The 22,568-nt window shown below is 35.0% G+C and overlaps 1 protein-coding gene across 1 annotated transcript; it reads right to left on the minus strand.

Annotated features, from left to right (window-relative positions):
* Positions 1-317: 317 nt before the first annotated feature.
* Positions 318-719, minus strand: LOC131038794 (patatin-like protein 2). Its single transcript, XM_057971339.1, has 2 exons — positions 594-719; positions 318-485 (listed from the first exon to the last, which is right to left on the minus strand). Exons 1-2 carry the CDS (start codon positions 717-719, stop codon positions 318-320), a joined length of 294 nt encoding a protein of 97 aa, XP_057827322.1.
* Positions 720-22,568: the final 21,849 nt, after the last annotated feature.

Below are 22,568 nucleotides of genomic sequence, written 5' to 3' on the forward strand. Positions count from 1 at the left end.
CATATAGACAGAATGGTATTAAAATAATCTGATTAAAGAAAAAAAAAAAAAAAAAACCTCAAAAGAAGAGAAAATTCTAGACTGCTGTAATTTGGTATCATAGGTTGGGATCACCACATCGGTTAGTAGTTTGTCCATTCGAATGTCACCCACTATTTTTTTTTACAACATTGTGCAGATAACGCTCATTATATTTGGGCCTATCGTACTATAAACGATTGCCACCGTCCCAAAATGTCCCTGGTAAGGATTCATTCAACAACTTAGTCTTCTATTCTAGCAGATTAGAATGCTTCGAAATTGTGGGGCACTAGATTTCAAATAGAACTCTCGTCCAAATAGAACTGTGTAACATCCTTGGCCGCAAACATTGGTCTGTTTTGCATGTTTGGAGCAGTTAACTTCGCTCTAAAGAGTCCTCCTGTGCTTGTCCCCGCCACAACATCGAAATAATCAGCTATTCTGACACCCGGACCATCGAGCTTCTGTCAACAAATTCAAGTTAATTTTACTGCAACAAAGCCTTAAAAACAGTAAGCACAGTTGAAATAATTTAGAAGATGTAATGGGTTGGATTGGAGAGAAATAAAAACCTGAAGCTCTGTCTCTAGGAATTGAAGGATAGCTGCAGGGATTATACCCCGAATTCCTCCTCCGTCAATGCTGAGAATGGTGACCATATCTCCATAAGTGGGTGACAGTTTTTTCATGTTTGCCATTGCACTTAGTTCAAACGACGATTACGATTACAGGCAAATGTTGAATGCAATAAGAGCTCTGTGATGGAAACAATTTGGTTGTTGTGCTGGATCCTATACCACGTAGTTCGTATATAAATTAAAAAAGAGGGACTTGTCATTAATTAGTTTATGTTTAAAATATGATATATGTTTATTATTAATTATTTTATGATAATGACAGTGGGCAATAATGATTGGTTTCGAAAAATATAATATAATAAAGAGAATATTTTAAATTAATATGAAATAAGATTAAAATAAAGTTAAAATTCCTGCATAGCAAAATTATATATCAACTTGTTATCAAACATGTTTTATGTGTTTTGTATTTCAATATGAATAGAGCATTTTTAAAGTAAAATTTGTTTAAGAATTGATCATTTTTGTCAATAATGCTTACAATCACAAGAACTAATTTGTAAGGCTAACTAACCAATTCACCATTTTTTTTAGAAAGACTAATATCTAACAAGAACAAATAATTTTGTAAAAATTTATTAAAAAATTTCAAGGATCATTATTTAATCAATTCATTCAATCTTTTATGTACATGTTTCAATCCTAATTTCATGATATTGGTTAATAATATTATAGACATAATTAAATATTTTCCAATCACAAGAAAGTACACAAAACACCAACAATAAGCTCATTGGATAACACGTCTCTAGACATATGAGGTTATCTACTAGCCTTTTCCTTGAATCTAATATACAATTTTTCTACAACTTACTATAGTTCTTATGGTCTCTAATCTACAACAATATTATCCACAATGAGTTTAAATTACGTTTGTTCTTTAATTTATTTGGCTTACATTTCATTAATTTTATATTTATAAATGCTTGAAAATATTACATTTAGTATAATTTTAGACTATATTTGTATATGTATAATTTTAGACTATATTTAATATTTTATTGGAGTTAATTTTGAAATGGTCTTATTAGGGTGTGTGTGTGTCAAAAATGAATTATTTTTAATAATAATGTCTCTTATTGTGGATTGTAAAAGACTTATTTAATAAGCAATATGATTTTTATTGTCTAGAATTTGAAATTATACTCAAAATAAAATGATTTGTACAATAATTGCTCTATCATGATGACATTTGAGAATAGAATAGATAACACAAAAATTCGTAGCAAGCCCTTTAAATTATAGATGAATGATAAAACCATGTCATATATACATAAGAAGAGATGTAGTTTTGGCAACATATTATTATTTATCATATTAAAAAATTCATATCTATTATAGTTTAATTATTACAATTATTTATTTATAGCTATAGAATTTTTGTGGTTCAACTGAAGGTCAAAACATTTTAGGATAGCTTTTGTATGTTCTTGATGATGTAAATTTTAATGTCTTATTTATTTGTAACTTCAAACAAGATTTATATTTTCTTATTTTTGATCCATTTCTTTTAAGCCTATGTTTTGATTAGATAAAGTAGGAGAGGGCTTAAACCCTTACATAACAACTGTGCAACATAAGACAAGGGTCTTGTGAGGAGTGAAATCACCCAAAAAAGTTTATTAAGATAAACGGGTTTTACAGGGACCCGAAACCCAAATCGAACAAAAAATTAAACACAATAACTAGAGTCTAACTAGAGAACCACCAAAAATAGACCTAAGCAAGATGCACAAGAAAAATAAACTAAGAAAGAGATTTCATAAGCTCAACATTCTTCTAGATCGCTTTATTATTAATCTCTTGGAGTTCCTCCATAATGACCCTCGAACTACCTATTACTTGATGTTTGCTCCTAGTTCTGGTACACGGTCTTGTGGATGCTTGTACCTCCTAATTCATCTTAGTGAGGTTGATATCTAGCTATCTGTTGGCTTTGGTCATTTTCTCCTTCTGCATGGCAATTTCTTCATTGACTTTTGAGACCCTCAACACTGTTATGCATGGCTTCCTTGCTAACCTCCACGAAACCCTTAAGTTTACTCTTCAATTTATGTATCCCTTAAGTTTACTCTTCAATTTATGTATCTCTTTCTCCACCCTATTGGTTTTAGCCTCATGTTCAGTCTTGATAACCTTAATATCTTTCAAAATTTGTTGTGACAACTTGAGGAGTTCGTCAGTCTTATTTGGAGCTGGAATCTCAATGAAAGTGGCAATGAGGTCCTTAATCTCCTGTTTCAGAATATTAATTTCCCTAAAAAAGCATCGGAAGAACTTCTCCTGATATATCAACCATTTCCCCACAATCTTATCAACATCCATATCATCATCTTTAGTCTCATTGGGGTCCACATTTAGGGGGTGTCAAGTTTTATTTCATTATCCTCCTTGCCAAGAATCTCCACATTTTTTCCAATCTTCTATTTTTTTAGATTTTGCACACTCGGGATGTGCCTCTGCAAGATAGGACATTTATTTTTAGCAACCCACCTTGGTGGGTTTTTTCTACTTCTACTAGTACCAGGAGTGATCTTCTTCATGGTACCCTCATCCTCTAAGGGTTTATAATTTAAGTCGTCCGACACATAGACATCATTCCAGTCCATAGCCATTCTGTCGTCTGCATCGTCAAACTCTGTATTTGAAACCTCATGCACCTCCTAGCTAGCTAAAGACTCATGGTTTATCAGAGCACGGGAGGGTTTAACCTCATGGGCTTTCGCATACTCCATGATTAGGAGGATTAAGCCCTCATGTAGAACCAGATTATCCTCATTCTTAGAATGCTTTTTAATAGTTAACTCTAATGAAGATAACAAGTAAACCGGAATGGAAATTCTTTTGTCATGCCTAAAATGATTTAGAATTGTAAAATGGCAATAGAAGATGCTATCAAAGTAGCCATCAAGGGTTATGTAACTCATTATGAATTCCACCATGTCCACCTAGAGACTCTAAAGGTCCAGCGTATTGTAGCTACCATCCGGGTTCTTCTTAACCCTTCTTCTTTCACTCCGTTTTTCATAGAAAAATGAGAGGGCTTCTTCTGAATTCTTCCTTTCCCTAAAAAATTTCCTATCCTCCATACTAAGCCTAGTAATCTCAACATTAAAGGATTCATCAATTCTGAACTCTACCCCATACACATGAAACATCCCATCATCCTAATTTCTCACAAACAAGTCCATGAGATGATGATTTTGTCCATGAAGTTTCGAAACAAACGGATCCATCCTAATGGTATGATGAAAAAATAAGTATCTGGTCAACTACTAAGAGGGTGGGGGGGGTGAATTAGTAGATAGAAAAACTGATACAAACTTCACCAATCTCAAAATCAATCTCTCAAAGTAAACTTAGAACTATCAATGTAATACCTCTGTCAAGATAAAAACTCATAAGATAAATTGGTTGATTGTTACAACAAATTAATAGTAAACAACTTTTTCATATCTCAATACTTCTGGTTATCATGACTTATCAAAGTAGTTAAGTAGTTAGGTAAATCAACCATAAAATCATAACCACAAAAACATTCACCACTTGACACAAATTTTTGACGTGGAAACCCAAATAGGTAAAAACCACGGTGAGATGAAACTCACAAGATAACTATCTGAACTCTTTTGAAGTTCACCCTGTTAGGAGCCTAGACTATTAAAGCTTTACAAATGTCCTGTTAAGAACTGATCCTTTTAGGAATTACCTGGTCAAGGGATTGACTATAATGCCTTGCTAGAAGCAATACCTTGTAAGGAGTAACCTCGGTAGAGGATTTGAAAATCCAATCTAATGGATCACCTTGTTAGAGGATTTGAATAACACTAATCTTGTTAGATCTTACCTAGTTAGGGGATTTCAATTCTGCCATAATTGTTGGAAAATAATAGGACTTTGTCGATCTGTCTGAATAGTAGTACACTTGATTGATCAATCCATTTCATTCTCCTATCTTCCTTTACTCAAACTGTAGATACATCATCTAGTTCAGCAACCACACACTCAATTGATCTGTGCTCACTCTTTGCCAACTCATTAAACTAAACAACTTCATTGACCTTATAAACAAATCAATCAGGTTAGTAACACAACAAAAACCTAATTCTCATAGAGATTACAAACAAATTGGTTTAAGTATGATCGTTGGATTACGTAGCAATCTCTACACATCAATCAAGAAAACATTGAGTGCTCCTTGATCACCACAATCTCTTCAAATTGTCTTCATACAATAATCATACGTGTCATAATCATTACTACTCATCATCAGATCATAAACCAATATAACCAATTCACCAAACTTAATTGGTTAGGGTTTATCAAAAATAATAGGTTGGGTTTACCGGTTACATCAATAGATAAGGTTTACACTAGTTACCGGTTCTCCACATAAATTATTCCTACCGATTGCAGTAACAATATTAACAACAATATCAATCGTATCATTGCCGGTTTAATTGACATCAATGACAACATAACATATCATTAATGCAATCTTCATGCAAATGCCAACAATCTCCCCCTTTGGCATTGATGGCAATACAAATATCAATACCATTGATTGCTGCATGATTGTAAATAGGAATCATGGTTTACATTATCAAGTATTCACCATGATGTCCATGTCTTCAATTTGTCGTTGGTTCTCCTTCCCATAATCACATAATTGTTCTCCCCCTTTGACAGTAGTGCCAAATTGAAAGTAAAACATGTAATGTCAAATTTCACTATTTATCATCAACAATTTGCAACTTGATGTTCCCCCTGTGGAATAAATCCACTTCTACATCAATCCTTCTATAAAATTCTACAAGTAGCCTCAGGGGTGATGTAATCTACATCATACTTAACTGACGTCATGAAGAGGGACAACCCCTAAATTACTTCTAAGATACTCAAAAGTAGTCCTAGGCAAAGGTTTAGTAAAAATATCTGCAAGCTGCTCCTTGGTAGAAAAATGCTCCAAGATCACATCTTTACTCTATACTTTTTCCCTCAAGAAATGATACTTAAATTCAATATGCTTGGTTCATGCATGCAAAATAGGGTTCTTGGAAATATTTATGGCACTAGTATTATCACATAGGATCTTTACAGGTTCTGAAATCTTCAACTTAAAACCTTCCAAAATGTGCCTCATCCATATAGCTTGTGTACATTTCATGTAAGCTACAACATACTCAACTTCAATAGTAGATTGTAAGGTACAACTCTACTTTTTACTACTCCATGAAACAATTCTTCCTCCAAGAAAAAATGCTCCACCAGTTGTGCTTTTCCGGTCATCGACATTTCCTACCCAATTTGCATCTGTGTACACCTTCAAGTCAAAGTTTCCTCCATATGGATACCATAACCCATAATCAACAGTACCTTTCAAGTATCTAAAAATTCTCTTGGTTGCTATCAGATGTGTTTCCTTAGGATTCTTCTAGAATCTAACAACTATGCCAGCTGCATGAGCTATGTCTGGTCTGGTTTGCTGTAAACAACATAGTGCAATTTTCCAATCATTGACCTGCATTCCTTCTCATCAACAGATTTGGACTCATCTTCCTTAGACAACTTACAAATCGTAGCCATTGGTGTCCCAACTAGTTTATAGTCACTCATGACAAATGTCTTCAAGACCTCTTTCACATACTTAGACTGTGTGATGAAAATACCATTCTTCATTTGTTGTATTTGCAAGCCTATGAATTTTTTATTTCTCCCACTAAAGACATTTCAAAGTAATTTTTCATTTCATCTGCAAAACTGTTGCTCATGTCATCATTACCTCTAAATATGATATCATCAACAAATACTTCGCTAACTATTATTTTATCTCCTTCATATTTGAGATATATGTTACTATTATCACTTGTTCTTAGAAAGCCTATCTTCATCAGATGTGCATGAAGTCTTTCATGCCATGCTCTTCATGCCTTCTTTAATCCACATAAAGCCTTATGCAATCTGCATACCATGTCTTTCTTATCAGTCAAAGCATAACCATCCGACTGCTCAATGTATACTTCTTCTTCTCATATCCCATTCAAAAATGTTGACTTAACATCCATCTGGTATACCTTGAATTTCTTATGTGCTGCAATTGCAAGTAAAGTTCTGACACCTTCCAGTCTTGCCACTAGTGCAAAAGTCTCACCATAGTCTTCTCCTTCCTCTTGTGCATAACCTTTTCAAACCAACCTATCTTTGTTGCGAACTACAACACCATCTTCATTCAATTTGTTCCTGAATACCCACTTAGTACCTATCACATTTTTATTTATTGGTCGGGGTACTAGGTTTCATGTGTTGTTCTTCTTAATTTGATCAAGTTCTTCCTCCATAGATTTAACCCAATGATCTCACCAAATTCTTCCTTATATGTTCTTGGTTCAATAGTGGAGATCATCCAACAATTCTCTCCGATTCTTCTTCTGGTTAGTACTCTAGCATCCTTATCCCCAATATTCTATTCAGGATTGTGATTTAGTCTCACATATCTTGGAATAACATGATCATTATCTTCAGGTTCAACTTCTTCATTATCATCATCTTCTTATGAATTTATCTATTCTGGTTGAACTCATACATCAATATTTGCTTTGCCAATTTTAGATTTCACCGTTTCTGGTTCCAAAAATAGAATGCAAGGATCTTCATCTTTTTTTTCCAAACTGGTTTCCTCTGAGACTTAAAGGTTTTAATCCACTCGAACATCAGCACTATAAATAATTCTTTGTGTCCAGTTGTTAAAACACTTGTAGGCCTTACTCTTGGTGGAATAGCCAAGAAATATACCTTCATCACTTTTAGCCTCAAATTTGCTAATATAATCACCTCTCTTAATAAAACGTTTGCTTCCAAATATTCTGAAATAACTAACATCAGGTGATCTTCCATACCAATATTCATAAGGATTCTTGTCCTTACCTCTCTTTACTAGAATCTGGTTCATAGTGTAGATAGTTGTGCTGACAGCGTCTCTCCAGAAAGTTTTTGCTACACCTCCTTCTATCAACATCGTCCTAGCAACTTCAACAATTGATCGGTTGTTTCTCTCTGGGATACCATTCTTCTTTAGAGTTCTCAGTGTAGAAAGATTTTGTTTCATACTATTTTCTTCACAATGCCTAGTGAATTCCTCAGAAGTAAATTCACCGCCTTGATTTGTCTTCAGAAACTTTATCTTCTTACCACTCTCCATCTCAGCTAATGTCCTAAATGCCTTGAACTTACCAAAAGATTCAGTCTTATCCTTCAAGAATGTGACCCACATCATCCTTGAGCAATCATCGATGAAGATCATAAAATATTTGTCACCCCGAATCCTTTTTGTTCTTATTGGTCCACAAATATCTGTATGAACCAAATCTAACAAATATTCTGCTGAAAAAGATTTGCTCTTGAAAGTTGAGGATGTCATCTTTCCCAACTGAAATTCTTTGCATAGAGCATTAACCGGTTTGTCCAAGTGAGGAAAACCTCTCACTATCTTGGACTTACGCACTTTAACAATGTTATCAAAGTTTATATGACAAAATCTCCTATGCCAAAGCCAACTATCATCTATCTTTACAATTAAACAGTTACTGACATAAGGATTAAGATGAAACAGGTTACCTTTAGTTTGCTTCCCAGTTGCAATCAGTTCACCTTTATTGCCATAGATTTTACACATACCATTCTTAAACTCCAATGGGTATCATCTATCATTGAGTTGTGCCACACTTAAAAAATTGTGCTTTAGACCTTCAACCTAGTAGACATTATCTGCACTATTCTTTCCATTAAGAGAAATAGTTCCCTTACCTTTAACCATATAGGGTGAGTCATTACCAAATCTTACAACTCTGCCATCAAATTTCTTCAAAGAAAGAAATTTACTCCTATCACCGGTCATGTGATGTGAACAACCACTATCAGTGATCCAATCATCAGAGTTATCCATCTTGGATACTAATGCTTTCTGGTTTGATATCTCTTCTTTAACAGCTACAAACACAATGTCTTCATTAGCATCACCATTAGATTCCTCATCAGTGATACCACCATCAACAACAATAAGACAATCTCATTTTCCTTTACCCTTTTACTTCTTGAATTTCTGTCATTTGTGCTCATTATCACCATTAGGACAGTTAGTAGCAATGTGTCCAATCTTGTTGCATGCAAAATATTTTAAAGGAAATTTACCTCTATATTTACCTGTACCACTAGGCAACCGCTTAGCCAACAATGCTTCAAGCTCAACTAAACTGTCTTCATCATCAGCTTCTCTGTTGGATCTGGATTCATAACTTTGACTGGCATCTCTACTTTTTCTCACAGATTGGTTAGAAATAGAAGCTCTAAATGCAGACTCAGATTTCTATATACTACCATCGTAACCATTTAATTCAAAAGTAGTAAGCTTGCGAATGATGGAGTCAAGAGTTAACTTAGTTTTGGCAATGGACTTCAGCTCCTAAATAGGTGCAACTTGGATAGCGTAGACTGGTAGTAGGGTTCTCATTACCTTACTAATAATTGTGGAATCCTCCATGTTACCTCTTGCACTATTGATTTCATCAACTATCTCCTTTATCCTTTGACCATACAGCTGGATATTCTCACCTTCAGCCATCCACATGTTATCAAACTTGCCTCTTACACTCTCTTCTTTAGCAATCTTAACATGTTCATTACTGCTATAAATCTCTTCAAGTTTTTTCCATACCTGATATGCAGTTTCAAGACCATGAACATCTACATACTCTACATCAGACAAAGAACTGATAATAGCCTCCAATGCTTGATGATTCTTGTTTCTCTTTCTTCTAATCATTAGTAAACATCCTAGTAAGTGTAACATATTTAGTATCAATGTGTTCCAAATACTGGCTTCCCAGACTCTTGATATAAATTTTCATTTTGTCACTCCATATCCTATAGTTCTCTCCATTAAACTTCGGATCTTCCTTCTTCATCGTGATCTACAAGATCTTTACCGCAAGTTGTTAGGCTTAGACCTTAGAGGACCTAATAGGCTCTAATACCAATTGATGGTATGATGAAAGAATAAGTATCCAGTCAACTACTGAGAGGGGGGTGAATCAGTAGATAGAAAAATAGATACAAACTTCACCAATCTCAAAATCAATCTCTCAAAGTAAACTTAGAACTATAAATGTTATACCTTTGTCAAGATAAAAACTCATAAGATAAACCGATTGATTCTTACAACAAATTAATAGTAAACAACTTCTTCATATCTCAATACTTCCAGTTATCATGACTTATCAAAGTAGTTAAGTAGTTAAGTAAATCAACCATAAAAACATAGTCACAAAAAAATCCACCACTTGACACAAATTGTTTTGACATGGAAACCTAAATAGGTAAAAACCACGGTGAGATGAGACTCACAAGATAACTATCTGAACTCTTCTAAAGTTCGCCCTGTTAGTAGCATAGCCTATTAAAATTTAACAAAAGTCATGTTAAGAACTGATCCTGTTAGGAATCACCCAGTTAAGGGATTGACTACAATGCCTTGTTAGAAGAAATAGCCTGTAAGGAGTAACCTCGGTAGAGGATTTGAAAATCCAATCTAATGGATCACCTTGTTAGAGGATTTAAATAACACTAAGCTTGTTAGAGCTTACCCGGTTAGGGGATTTCAATTCTGTTGTAATTGTTATAAAACAACAATATTTTGTTGATTTGTCTGAATAGCACTACATTTGCTTGATCAGATCCATTTCATGCTCCTATATGACTTTACTCAAACTGCAGATACATCATCTAGTTCAAAAAACACACACTCAACTAATCTGTGCTCACTCTTTGCCAACTCATTAAACTAAACAACTTCATAGACCCTATAAACAAATCAATCAGGTTAGGAACACACTAAAAACCTAATTCTCATAGAGGTTACAAACAAATCGGTTCAAGTATGACCATTGGATTACATAGCAATCTCTGCACATCAATCAAGAAAACCTTGATCGCTCCTTGATCACCGCTTCATCGAACTTAATAACTCATCACACGCTTTGTATTAGATGCAATATATTTTCTCATTCCCTAGACAAAAACCATTACAACAACTTGCTAGAATCTCTTCAAATTATCTTCATACAATAATCATACATGTCATAATCATTACCGCTCATCATAAAATCATAAACCAATATAACCAATTCACCAAACTTAATCGGTTAGGGTTTATCAAAAACAATAGGTAGGGTTTACCGGTTACATCAATAGATAAGGCTTACACCGGTTACCAGTTCTCAACACAAATTCTTGCTACCGGTTATAGTAACAATATTAACAATGATATCAATAATATCATTACCAGTTTAATTGACATCAATGACAACATAACATATCATTAATGAAATCTTCATACAAATGCCAACACATTTCCCCATCAATGATTTCCATCTAGACCTCCTTATTTTTCTCCCAAATCTCACATGTGAATGGCTCCATTCTATTTTATATCTCCCCCCATTATGATACTACTTCTATAATTCTTTTCAACGACACCAAAACTAGGCTTCATGCCGACACAAAACAAACAGAGCCACAAGAACAATCTGGAAATTTGCCTTTGCTTGCTTTTATAAAATTTCCTACACATGTGACCTGTCATCATTAATGTTCAAGTGAAGATAGATTTCCTGCATCCTTCCTTGCTAGTTCACACAACTAGAATGGGAAGGAATCCCCTTCCTGCCACCAATTTTCATCATCTCTAACCACACCAAGATATGCCATGTGGTCAGCTAGCCTATTACCCTCCATCGAAACATGTGAGATTTTATTAGCCTCAATTTTGGTCATTATTTCAAAGCATTCCTACATTAAATGGTAATTGTCCATCTTTGGGGAGATTTTTTGTTCAAACAATTTATTATATTTTACAAATCACTCTCTAACCTGATGTAGACCATCCAATAAACTTAACCAACTAGAGAGATCTTTCTCGCAACTCACCTATTCAATTAGGTGTTTATCCTTCATTGACTCACAAGGCCCCTCGCAGGGCCACAGGTTACTCAAAAGTATTCAATACCTCAAAACAAACCCATAGTCACCAACCCTCAACCAACCATTATCACACTTGATTCTAGACATGTTCAATCTATCCAAGGCCAATTTAAGACCTTCCAACTTATAGATCTTGCAAAACTCTCAAATCTTGCTCACTCAAATCAACCCCCAACAAGGTCTTCTAATTCCCCTTAATACTCAACTCACATCATGAAATAGATACCCTCAAACAAATGAACCCCTTGACACTCTTACAGGGACCTCCCAACATGAACAACCATGATCCTTTACCCTCCCAACCACCCATAAGGTCACAAGGTATTCTACTATTGCAACATTGTCCTTTTATGATAGTCAAGTATGCTTGGGAGTGTCACATTTATAGGGGATATGCCTCCTTCCAAATACTCCAAATGCCTATCACAATGATTGAGATCCCTTCTACTCTCATTCCTAACATCAAACACAACAACAAACCACCTTTCAATTTTTGCAAAGTATGTAAACATTTTAATCCACTCTCAAACTGTGACAGTCAACATATAGAAGAGGACAGTCATAAACCCTCTTGGTTTAGTTGGCTCCTTTAATAAAAAAGTATTTTGATCATGTATATTACTTCCTCATACATCTATCTCTACCTTCCTTAAGCCTTCAAGACCCACTTTTGCATTCACATCATCCAAAAGTCATCATTTCACTCGTCTTATCAGACTGAGACACAAAAATAAGTCTTTGTGCCTCCACTAGCACGTGCCAACCATATCATGTAACCCTACAATGATTAGGAAAAAATAAAAAATGGTTGTAAGGGTCATACCAGGCCTTTACAGGGAATTATCAATGTGTAAATTACTCCTAATTCATTTCAAATTGCCTCAGGTCACCCTAGACTAGGGTTTTTACAGTTTACACCAATTTGGTTATAACTTTCACAATAGACAATTAAATGAGATGAAACCAAAGGGAGATTGTAGGGGATTCACCCCTATAACATATTTAATATCTTTTCCAAACAAATGAGCATGTTAAATCATGTAAAAATTAGAATTTCATTGGTTGTGCTTAGTTACATGGTTCAAACAAACCTTTTTCATGGATATTTCCTTCTTAAATGAATCCCAAGCCTCCTAAAATGGCTATAACTATATTTTAAAGTTATACCAATAAAAAACTAATTAATCACCAATTCTGGTGCAACAATTGCTTGTGACAATATTGTTATCATAGACAACTTTTTGCCCAACTTGACACAAAACTTAAAAATGAATCTACATGGCTTAAAAATGTGATTAATACATGTTAATAGACCCCAAAACCCCTTATACATGGTGGATAATCCCATTGGATTCCTTAAACACATTTTCACCCTATAATGGCAATTTTGACCACAATGAGACAATCATGAACTCAACTTGAATCCAAACACTACAACTTGGCATCAAGGACCTTATTACATGAAAAATGTTCTTCCAAGAACTTATTACATCATATAATTAGAAATAAATCATGATGGAAAAATGGGAGTATTGGAGCACCTAGGTGCTCCTGCACCATACACCCCCCTTAAGGGAAAACTCATGTCCTATGAGTGTCAACCAACTCCATGTTGTTGTTGAACATCTTGGACACCTGCAACAAAAGGATACAAAAAAAATACAAAGTAATATTAGATATAAAATGGTTACAAATCATATCCATTCTTGGTTCACACACGTAGATGTCATGTGGTGCTTGCACTTGCACTCTTTCCATTACAGATTTGGTCCTTCCCTTTTGAACTAGAATTGTTGCACCTGCAATCTCTATTTGGTGACTGATTTTTTCCTCCACAAATGGACAAAATACTACCCCAATTAGTATACCATCATCTAACTTTGTTTCCCTAGTGCATTAAAGCCTTGAAATGGCTTCAACTTCATCACACCTTATAGGCTCCTTGCCAAACATCACCATCTTGGTTTTACCTTTCACATTCTCATATCCCTACAAAGAATTTAGTCTAAATTCTTTTCCATCCTTATTGATTAGGTAGGTATTTTATCTACCATCATACATTTATTCTCTATCAAATTTTTAGGGTTTCCTCAATAACAAATGATAACAATCCATGGGTAAGACATCACATAAAGCCTTATCCTTATACTCACCAATCTAAAACTCTACATAATATTGTTCATTTACCAAATGACTAATTATCATTTACCCAAGAGACATCATAAGGTGCTTTATGAGGTATTCTATCTAGATTCAACTTGTCTACCATCTCCCTAGATACCTTATAATCTTGTGAACCTGAATCAATGACAAATTTGCATACCTTACCTCTACACTTGCATGTTTTGAATAAACTCTTCATTTGGCTAATGTCTTTCTCCTTGGGTCTCTTCAACAAATTTATTCTCACCATGAATGATTCCTCTACTTCAAGATCAATATATCCAATTGAAGAGTTGACACTCTCACCCTCCTCTTCTTCCACACAATGGACTCTCTTTTCATTCCTTCTTTCACCACCACTTGATGTGGATCCTTGCCTTTTTAGATACTTTAAGCTAGGCTCCCAACTTCTTTAAAATTAGAACATCTACCTGCAAATATATTGGAGTTTCTTCCTCCTCCAAGTTTGCCTCTTGAACCTCTAAAGCCACCTCTCGCACCAACACTTGGTTCCTTACCCTTGTGTGCTTCTTCTTGGTCCTCATAAGGCTCCTTGCTTGTAGAAAAGAGTCATCTTCCTCTTGTATTGATGTCCCTTCCTTTAGTAGACTTATCTTGCCTTCTCTTTATCTTCTCCTCCACCCTAATAACTAATTGAAAATATTCTTCCATGGTTCTTGGGCTAGCAACAATCAATTCATCTTGTATATTAAAATGCAGGCCACCAAGATATCTAGCCATTTTTTCAACTTCATCTTCATCCCTATCTACCCTTATTCTTAACTTATAAAACTCATCAATGTATTTATTCACATATAAGTACATTTGTTTTAAACTTTGCAACTTCTTAAACAATTGAACTTCATAATCTCTAGGAAGGAATTTACCTTTCACTTTTGCAACCATCCTATCCCAAGATGTTTCTTTGATTTTCCCCACTTTTTCTTCTCATCTTGTTCATAATTCCTATTAGGGTTTCAAGCAGATCCGAAGAAAATATGAACTAACAATTATATGCATATCTAAATACAAAAGATAAAGGAATAAAACAGGACATAGATAGCACAGAGATTTAACGTGGTTCACCCATAATGGGTTACGTCCACCATACACAGTCGTCCAATCTTTCTTATTATCCAGCAAAAATAGTACATCAACCTCACAATGCCTTATGCATCCCAACCACTTATAATATGCATTTTTAGGGCAACAAACAAAGTCGACCTTTTTAGGGTTTTATTACAATGTCGGTTTTCATCAACAAAAAATGTCCAAAAATTTTTTTCCCTGCAGCGGGCTATCACCTGCATGCCCGCAGCCTGACCCCAGATCCCGATGAGGATACGTGCTAAGTGTACAGTACTTTGCTGATCATTCACCACATAACAAAAATCTCCCACTTGGAGATTGATCAGGCTCCACACCAAACAATCTCCCACTTGGAGACTGATACTAGACAACACCACTGTACTTGCAACATCCACTGTATAAAACACTGGGACTCGACTGGTATAAATTCCACAATTATCAATCAAGAAGATCAATAGAAAATGATGAAGAAATTAGCTTCTCCTATGGAAACTACCTTCGTGAACATATCGGTAGGATTCTCACTTGTGTGAATTTTCTCAAGCCATAACTGACCCTCCTCCAAAACAGTCTGGATGAAGTGGTACCTCAGCTGAATGTGCTTTGTCCTTGAATGAAAAGTAGAGTTCTTTGCAAGATGAATGACACTCTAGCTATTGGTATACAATGGGCGATCCTCCTGTGTCTGACCCAATTCCTCCAGAAAACATTCTACCTAAATCATCTCCTTGCTAGCTTCTGTAGCAGCAACATACTCAGCTTCAGTGGTTGAAAGTGCAACAACCTTTTGCAGACTAGAAATCCAACTGATTGCAGTTCCCCCTATAGTAAAAACATACCCTGTAGTAATCCTTCATGAATCAATATCACCTGCCAGATAAGAGTCAACAAATCCACTCAGAACAACATTAGATCCTTGAAACATAATGCCTTCATAGTAGTTCCTTTCAAATACTGAGGAATCCATTTCACAGCATTCCAATATTCCATACTCGGATTACTAATAAACCTACTCACAACTCCCACTTCATGTGCAATATCTTGCCTTGTGCATACCATTGCATACATCAGACTTCCAACAGCTGATGAATATGGGATGTTAGACATTTTATTTACCTCTTCCTATGCCTTTGGGCACATCTCCTTAGTCAATTTGAAATGACTATCCAAAGGTGTACTAACTTCTTTTGCATCCTGCATGTTAAATCTTTTCAACACCTTCTTTATATAGTCACTTTGGGACACATTCAAGGTACTATTCTTCTTGTCCCCTGTAATCCTCATACCAAGAATTTGCTTAGTTGCACCCAAATCCTTCATAGCAAATGACCTGGCTAATTTCTATTTAAGATCATTTATATGTTGCATGTTAGATCCAACAACAAGCATGTCATCAACATAAAACAACAGGATAATATAACTGCCCTTATCCAATCTCTTAAAATATACACAATGATCAGAATGACATCTATGATAATCGTGTTCAGCCATGAAACTATCAAATTTTAAATACCATTGTCGGGGTGCTTTCTTTAGGCCATACAAACTTTTCTTCAACCTGCACATCATGTTCTCCTTACCTTTGAGCTCATATCCCTATGGTTGCAACATGTAAATTTCCTCCTCCAAATCTCCATGGAGAAAAGTTGTTTTGACATCTAATTGTTCAAGATGTAAATCATCTGCAGCCACAAGACTAAGTACAGTTCTAATTGAAGTCATTTTTACAACTAGAGAAAATATTTCATCATAATCTATACCCTTTTTTTGTGCAAAACCTTTTACCACAAGTCTGGCCTTATATCTTTTCTGACCTCCTTCCTCCTCCTTCAGCCTATAAACCCACTTGTTAGGCAAAGCTCTTTTTTCTGCAGGTAAAGGGACTAAGTCCCAAGTCTTATTTTTCATCGAGGAGTCCATCTCCTCTTTCATGCCTAGCTCCCACTGTTGTTTGGCATCCACCTGCATTGCTTCTTCATATTCTTCTAGTTCACCAGAATCAGTTAATAAAATATAATACAAAGAAGGAGAAAATCGTTCAAGGGTTCTACTTGACCTTGTAGAATGTCAAACACTTGCAGGAGTTTGTGGGTCTAATCCCATTTAAAGAGCAGTAATATTCAAATTCTTTCCTGCAATACTCACCTCCATTATCTGATCTGAGACACTTCAACTTTTTTCTTGTCTCATTCTCAACCAAAGCTTTCCATTTCTTAAAAGTTTCAAAAACATCTGATTTTTGTTTAAGGAAATATACCCACGTTTTTCTGGTTGAGTCATCAATAAAAATAACATAATAACAAGAGCCACCAAGAGATGATACCTGAGTCAGTCCCCATACATCTGAATGCACAAGCTCTAACTTCTCACTCTTCTTCTCTTTTCCAACCTTGAGAAATCTGACTCCTTTCTGTTTACCATAAACACAATTTACACAAAACTCTAAATCAATCTTCTTTAGTCCTAGCAATATATTTTTGGAGTGAAGGATTTTCATCCCTTTCTCACTCATGTGCCCAAGCCTATGGTTCCACATTATCGAATCTGTTCTTGCAACATCTATTGTTGTTGCCCCTGCAGTAACTTTATCTCTAACAGCTAGGGTAGAGTAAGTGTTACCAGTACACAGATATAATGTGCCTACCTTCGCACCTTTAGCTACTACTAATGATCCTTTAGTGACCTTCCAGATACTGTCTGAGAAGGTAACTATGCAACCTTCACTACCTAGTTGCCCTACAGAAATTAAACTTCTTCTTAAATTAGGAACATGTCTTACCTCCTGCAGAAACTAGTCATTTCCATTCTGCAACTTGATCTTTATCTTTCCTTTTCCAACAATTTGATAGGGCTCATCATCACCCAAATATACTTGTCCAAAATCACCTTGAACATAATCTAGAAAATATTTTCTATGGGGTGTAGCATGAAATGAAGCCCCAGAATCTATTACCCAAGAATCATTAACATTATCCAAACATAAGATTAAAGCATCTTGTCAAGTATTACTTGCAATATTAGCTTCCTTAGTGTCATTTTCATTTTTGTCTCCTTCTTTGTTTTTCCGAGACCAACAGTCTTTCTTTAGATGATCGGGCTTTCCGTAGTACCAACAATCTTTCTTTCCTCTAGATTGAGAGCATCCTTTCTTTGACTTCTCTCGTGACTTCTCATTCCTAGGGCTTTTTTCTTCTTTCCTTTTATCTTCCTCTGTTCTCCACATTCAAAACACTACTTGATGATGTTGGAGCCTCACCTATGCTTTTCCTTTGCATTTCCTCGCTTAGGATAACACCAACAATATCATCAAATATCAAAGTATTTTTACCAGAGATAGAGTTACTTACAACCATAACCAAGCTATTCGAGCTTTTTGGCAAAGAACTTAAAATTAAGAGAGCCCTAACCTCATCTACAAAATTAATTTTTACCGCAGACAATTGATTGGTAATTGTATTAAATTCATTTAAGTTCTCCGCTATAGATCCTCCCTCACTCATTTTCAAATTAAACAAACACTTCATAAGAAATACCTTATTCGAAGCTGAGGGTTTCTCATACAACTTAACCAATGTCACCATCAAATGTATAATCATTTTTTCTTCTGTTATATTGAAAGCTATAGACGGTGCAAGGCACAATCAAATGGATCCTAGTGACTTTCTATCTAAAATGTCCCACTCTTCATCTGACATTGTGGTCTCTTTATTTTCCTTTCCTTCCAATGGCCGCCACAAATCCTTTTGATACAGGTAATCCTCCATCTGTATTTTCTATAACTGATAATTCTGGTCGTTAAACTTTTCAACCTTGAATTTGGAATCATCCATTGCTCCCACTCAAATCTGAAAGTCCTTCCAATTTACAGAAAACCTCGCTTTGATACCAATTGTTAGGGTTTCAAGCAGATCCGAAGAAAATATGAACTAACAATTATATGTAGATCTAAATACAAAAGATAAAGGAATAAAACATGACATAGATAACAAAGAGATTTAACGTGGTTCACCCAAAATGGGTTACATCCACCATACACAGTCATCCAATCTTTCTTATTATCCAACAAATATAGTACATCAACCTCACAATGCCTTAAACATCCCAGTCGCTTATAACATGTGTTTTTAGGGCAACTAACAAAGTTGACCTTTTTAGGGTTTTATTACAATGTCATTTTTCATCAACAAAAAAATGTCCAAAAAAAATTTGATATACATGTTGAGTGTACACTACTTTGCTGATCAGTTCCCACATATCAACAAATTCCACCATAGAAGTGCATGCCCTTTCAATTTTGTCTTTGCCACCTTAACCATTTGATCATCAAGTACATATTCACTTTGAAAGTAAGTGTCCATGGTTGTAATCCAATATAGTAGTTCTTCCTCATTCACGTTCCCACCATACATAGGTAAATCAACTCTTACCTTATACTGGTCACCCTTCATTGCCTTTAATAATCTGAGTGTGTGCGGCTCTTCAGGATATATATGCTCTTCATCTTCTTCTTCCTATAACTCTTCTTCTTCCAACTCTTTGTAACTCACATTTCCCAAATCAACATTTTTTCTTTTATTAGACTCCAAGGCTTTAGTCCTTTCCAACACCGTATTGTAAGACTTTTGCAACCTAGTATTCCTCTCTCTCAACTCCTATGACTCTCTAGCAATACCAAAATTCTTAGGAGGCATCTTGTCTTCAGCTTCTTAATCACTTTTCTCCACTTTAATTATTTGCTTCAACAAATCTACTCTCTTTCTTTGATACCACTATGATGTATAGCATCTAATAAACTCAACCAACTAGGGAGATATTTTCCCAACTCACCTATTCAATTAGGTGTCTACCCTTCACTGACTCACAAGACCCCTCACAAGGATACATGTTACTCAAAAGGCTTCAATACCTCAAAAATAAACCATACTCACCAAACCTCACCCATCAGTTATCACACTTCATTCAAGGCATGTTCATTCTGTCCAAGGCCAATTTAAGACCTTCCAACTTCTAGATCTCACCAAACTCTCAAATCTTGCTCACTCAAATCAACCCCCAACAAGGTCTTCTAATTCCCACTAATAGTCAACTCACATCATGAAATAGATACCCTCAAACAAATGAACCCCTTCAAACTCTTACAATGACCTCCCAACATGAACAACCATGATCCTTTACCCTCCCAGCCACCCATAAGGTCACAAGGTATTCTACTACTGCCACATTGTCCTTTTATAGTAGTCATGTATGCTTGGGATAATCACATTTATAGGGGACATGCCTACTTCCTAATACTCTAAATTCCTACCACAATGATTTATATCCCTTCTTCTCTCTTTCCTAACATCAAACACAACAACAACCCACCTTTCTATTTTTGCAAAGTATGTATATATTTTAATCCACTACCAAACTGTGGCAATTAACATATAGAAGAGGACAATCATAAACCCTCTTGGTTTACTTGGTTCCTTTGATCACAAATTACTTGGATCATGTCTATGAAATCCTCATACTTCCCTCACTACCTTCCTTAAGCATTCAAGGTCAACTTTTGCATTCACACCATCTAAAGCTCATCATTTCACTTGTCTTATCAGACTGATACACAAAAATTAGTCTTTGTGCCTCCACAAGCATGTGCCAACCATATCATGGAGCCCTACAATGATTAAGAAAACAAAATACATGGTTGTAAGATTCATCCCACACCTTTACAATAAATTATCAATGTGGAAATGACCCCTAATGCAATTTAGATTGCCTCGGATCACCCTGGACTAGGGTTTTGATAGTTTCCACCAATTTGGTTATAACTTACAAAATGAAATGAGATGAAACCAAAGGGAGATTGTAGGGGATTCACCCCTCTAACACATTCAAGAGATTTTCCAAACAAATTAGCACGTTAAAGCATGTAAAACTTTAGTATAGCGGTCTGCAATGTTGAGAAGCTCATAAACATGCAGGGTAAAATTCATAATTTCATTTATTGTGCTTAGTTAGATGGTTCAACCGACCCTTGGTCATGGATATTTCCTTATTAAATTACTCCCAAGCCTCCTACAAGGTATATAACTGTATTTTGAATTTATACCAACAAACAACCAATTAATCACCAATTTTGGTGCAAAAATTCCTTGTGACAACATTGTCATCATAGACAACTTTTTGCCCAACTTGACACAAAACTTAAAAAGAACCTACATGGCTTCAAAATATGATGAATACATGTTAATAGACCCCAAAACCCCTTATAAATGGTGTATTATCCCATTGGATGCCTTAAACAGACTTTCACCCTATAATGGCAATTTTGACCACAATGAGACAATTGAGAGCTCAACTTGAATCCAAACACTACAAATTGGTCTCAAGGACCTTGTTATATCATAGAATGATAAATAACTCATGATGGCCAAATGGGAGTATTGGACTACCTAGGTGCTCCTGCACCAGAAGCATACCTTCTTAAATCCTGCATGGCTAGCCATTTTAAGCCCAATGTAGGTTGCATTTGCCTCAGCAAAATTATTTGTCTGAGTGCCCGGTAGGAGTGCCATTGCCGAGAAATACCTATCATTGTAATCACATGCAACTCCCCCATAGCCCGCTGACCCAAGATCACCTTGGAACTAGAGTCAACACACCCAACGTTAGAACTAGAGTCATAGAAAACAACTAGAAGTAGCTAAAGAGCAAGAAACAACAAGAACACTAAAACAAAAAATGACCAAAACCAAAATACATCACCCACAAAAGACACAAATTGATGGTCTATAGTGTGGAGGTTCTGATGGTATACTGAGTACAACTTTACATTATGCAAATTACTCATTTATTTATTTATTCTATTAATTAAATTATAATATTAAAAAAACTGGTTGTTTGTAAAAGATATTATAAAGTTAGTTTTAGTGCATGGCTATTGTAAAATCATTAAAAATGAGTGCTATATTTTTAAGTTAATTGATTGAGAATCATATTAGAGTTTCATTATCTCTTAAGTAATTACATTATTATCTTTAAATAGTTACTATGTAAAAAGTTAGGATTTTGTTAACTCTTAGCTAAATACATGACAATGCCCTAAATCTATACATAAAATTAACTATGTATTAGTATGTAATATTTCTAACATACACCTAGGATTCAATGACTTCATACGTAGAATGTATATAATTTTAACAAGGTTTTATTCACAATATGCACTTGAAAAATGTTTAAATTGTGTGCATCCTTTTGTACATGTCAATATGAAATTTTAGTTCTAGTGTGACATATATATGACTACATGTCAATGCCTAACGTTATGGTACACCACTATGCATGCCCTATCCCTTAATAAAATTATTAACTATTCACCATAATCATGGTTAAATAGATTTTCTTGCTATTATATTGCTTAAATTGTGATAATGGTTTCCGAATTGTTCAATTGAGTGGTATAGAATATTTACCTTCAATATTGTTTCTTTATTCTTAATATTTTATATATTCTACCATTCTAAAATTGATATTCAAGTTTATTATTTCACTTCTTGTACTATTTTATATTTTGAGAAACAAATACTTCATATAATAATTTTATTACTATTTAATGTAAAACTATTATAATTAAGTAAA

This window comes from Cryptomeria japonica, chromosome 8, assembly GCF_030272615.1.
Source record: "Cryptomeria japonica chromosome 8, Sugi_1.0, whole genome shotgun sequence".
Classification (NCBI taxonomy): Eukaryota; Viridiplantae; Streptophyta; class Pinopsida; order Cupressales; family Cupressaceae; genus Cryptomeria; species Cryptomeria japonica.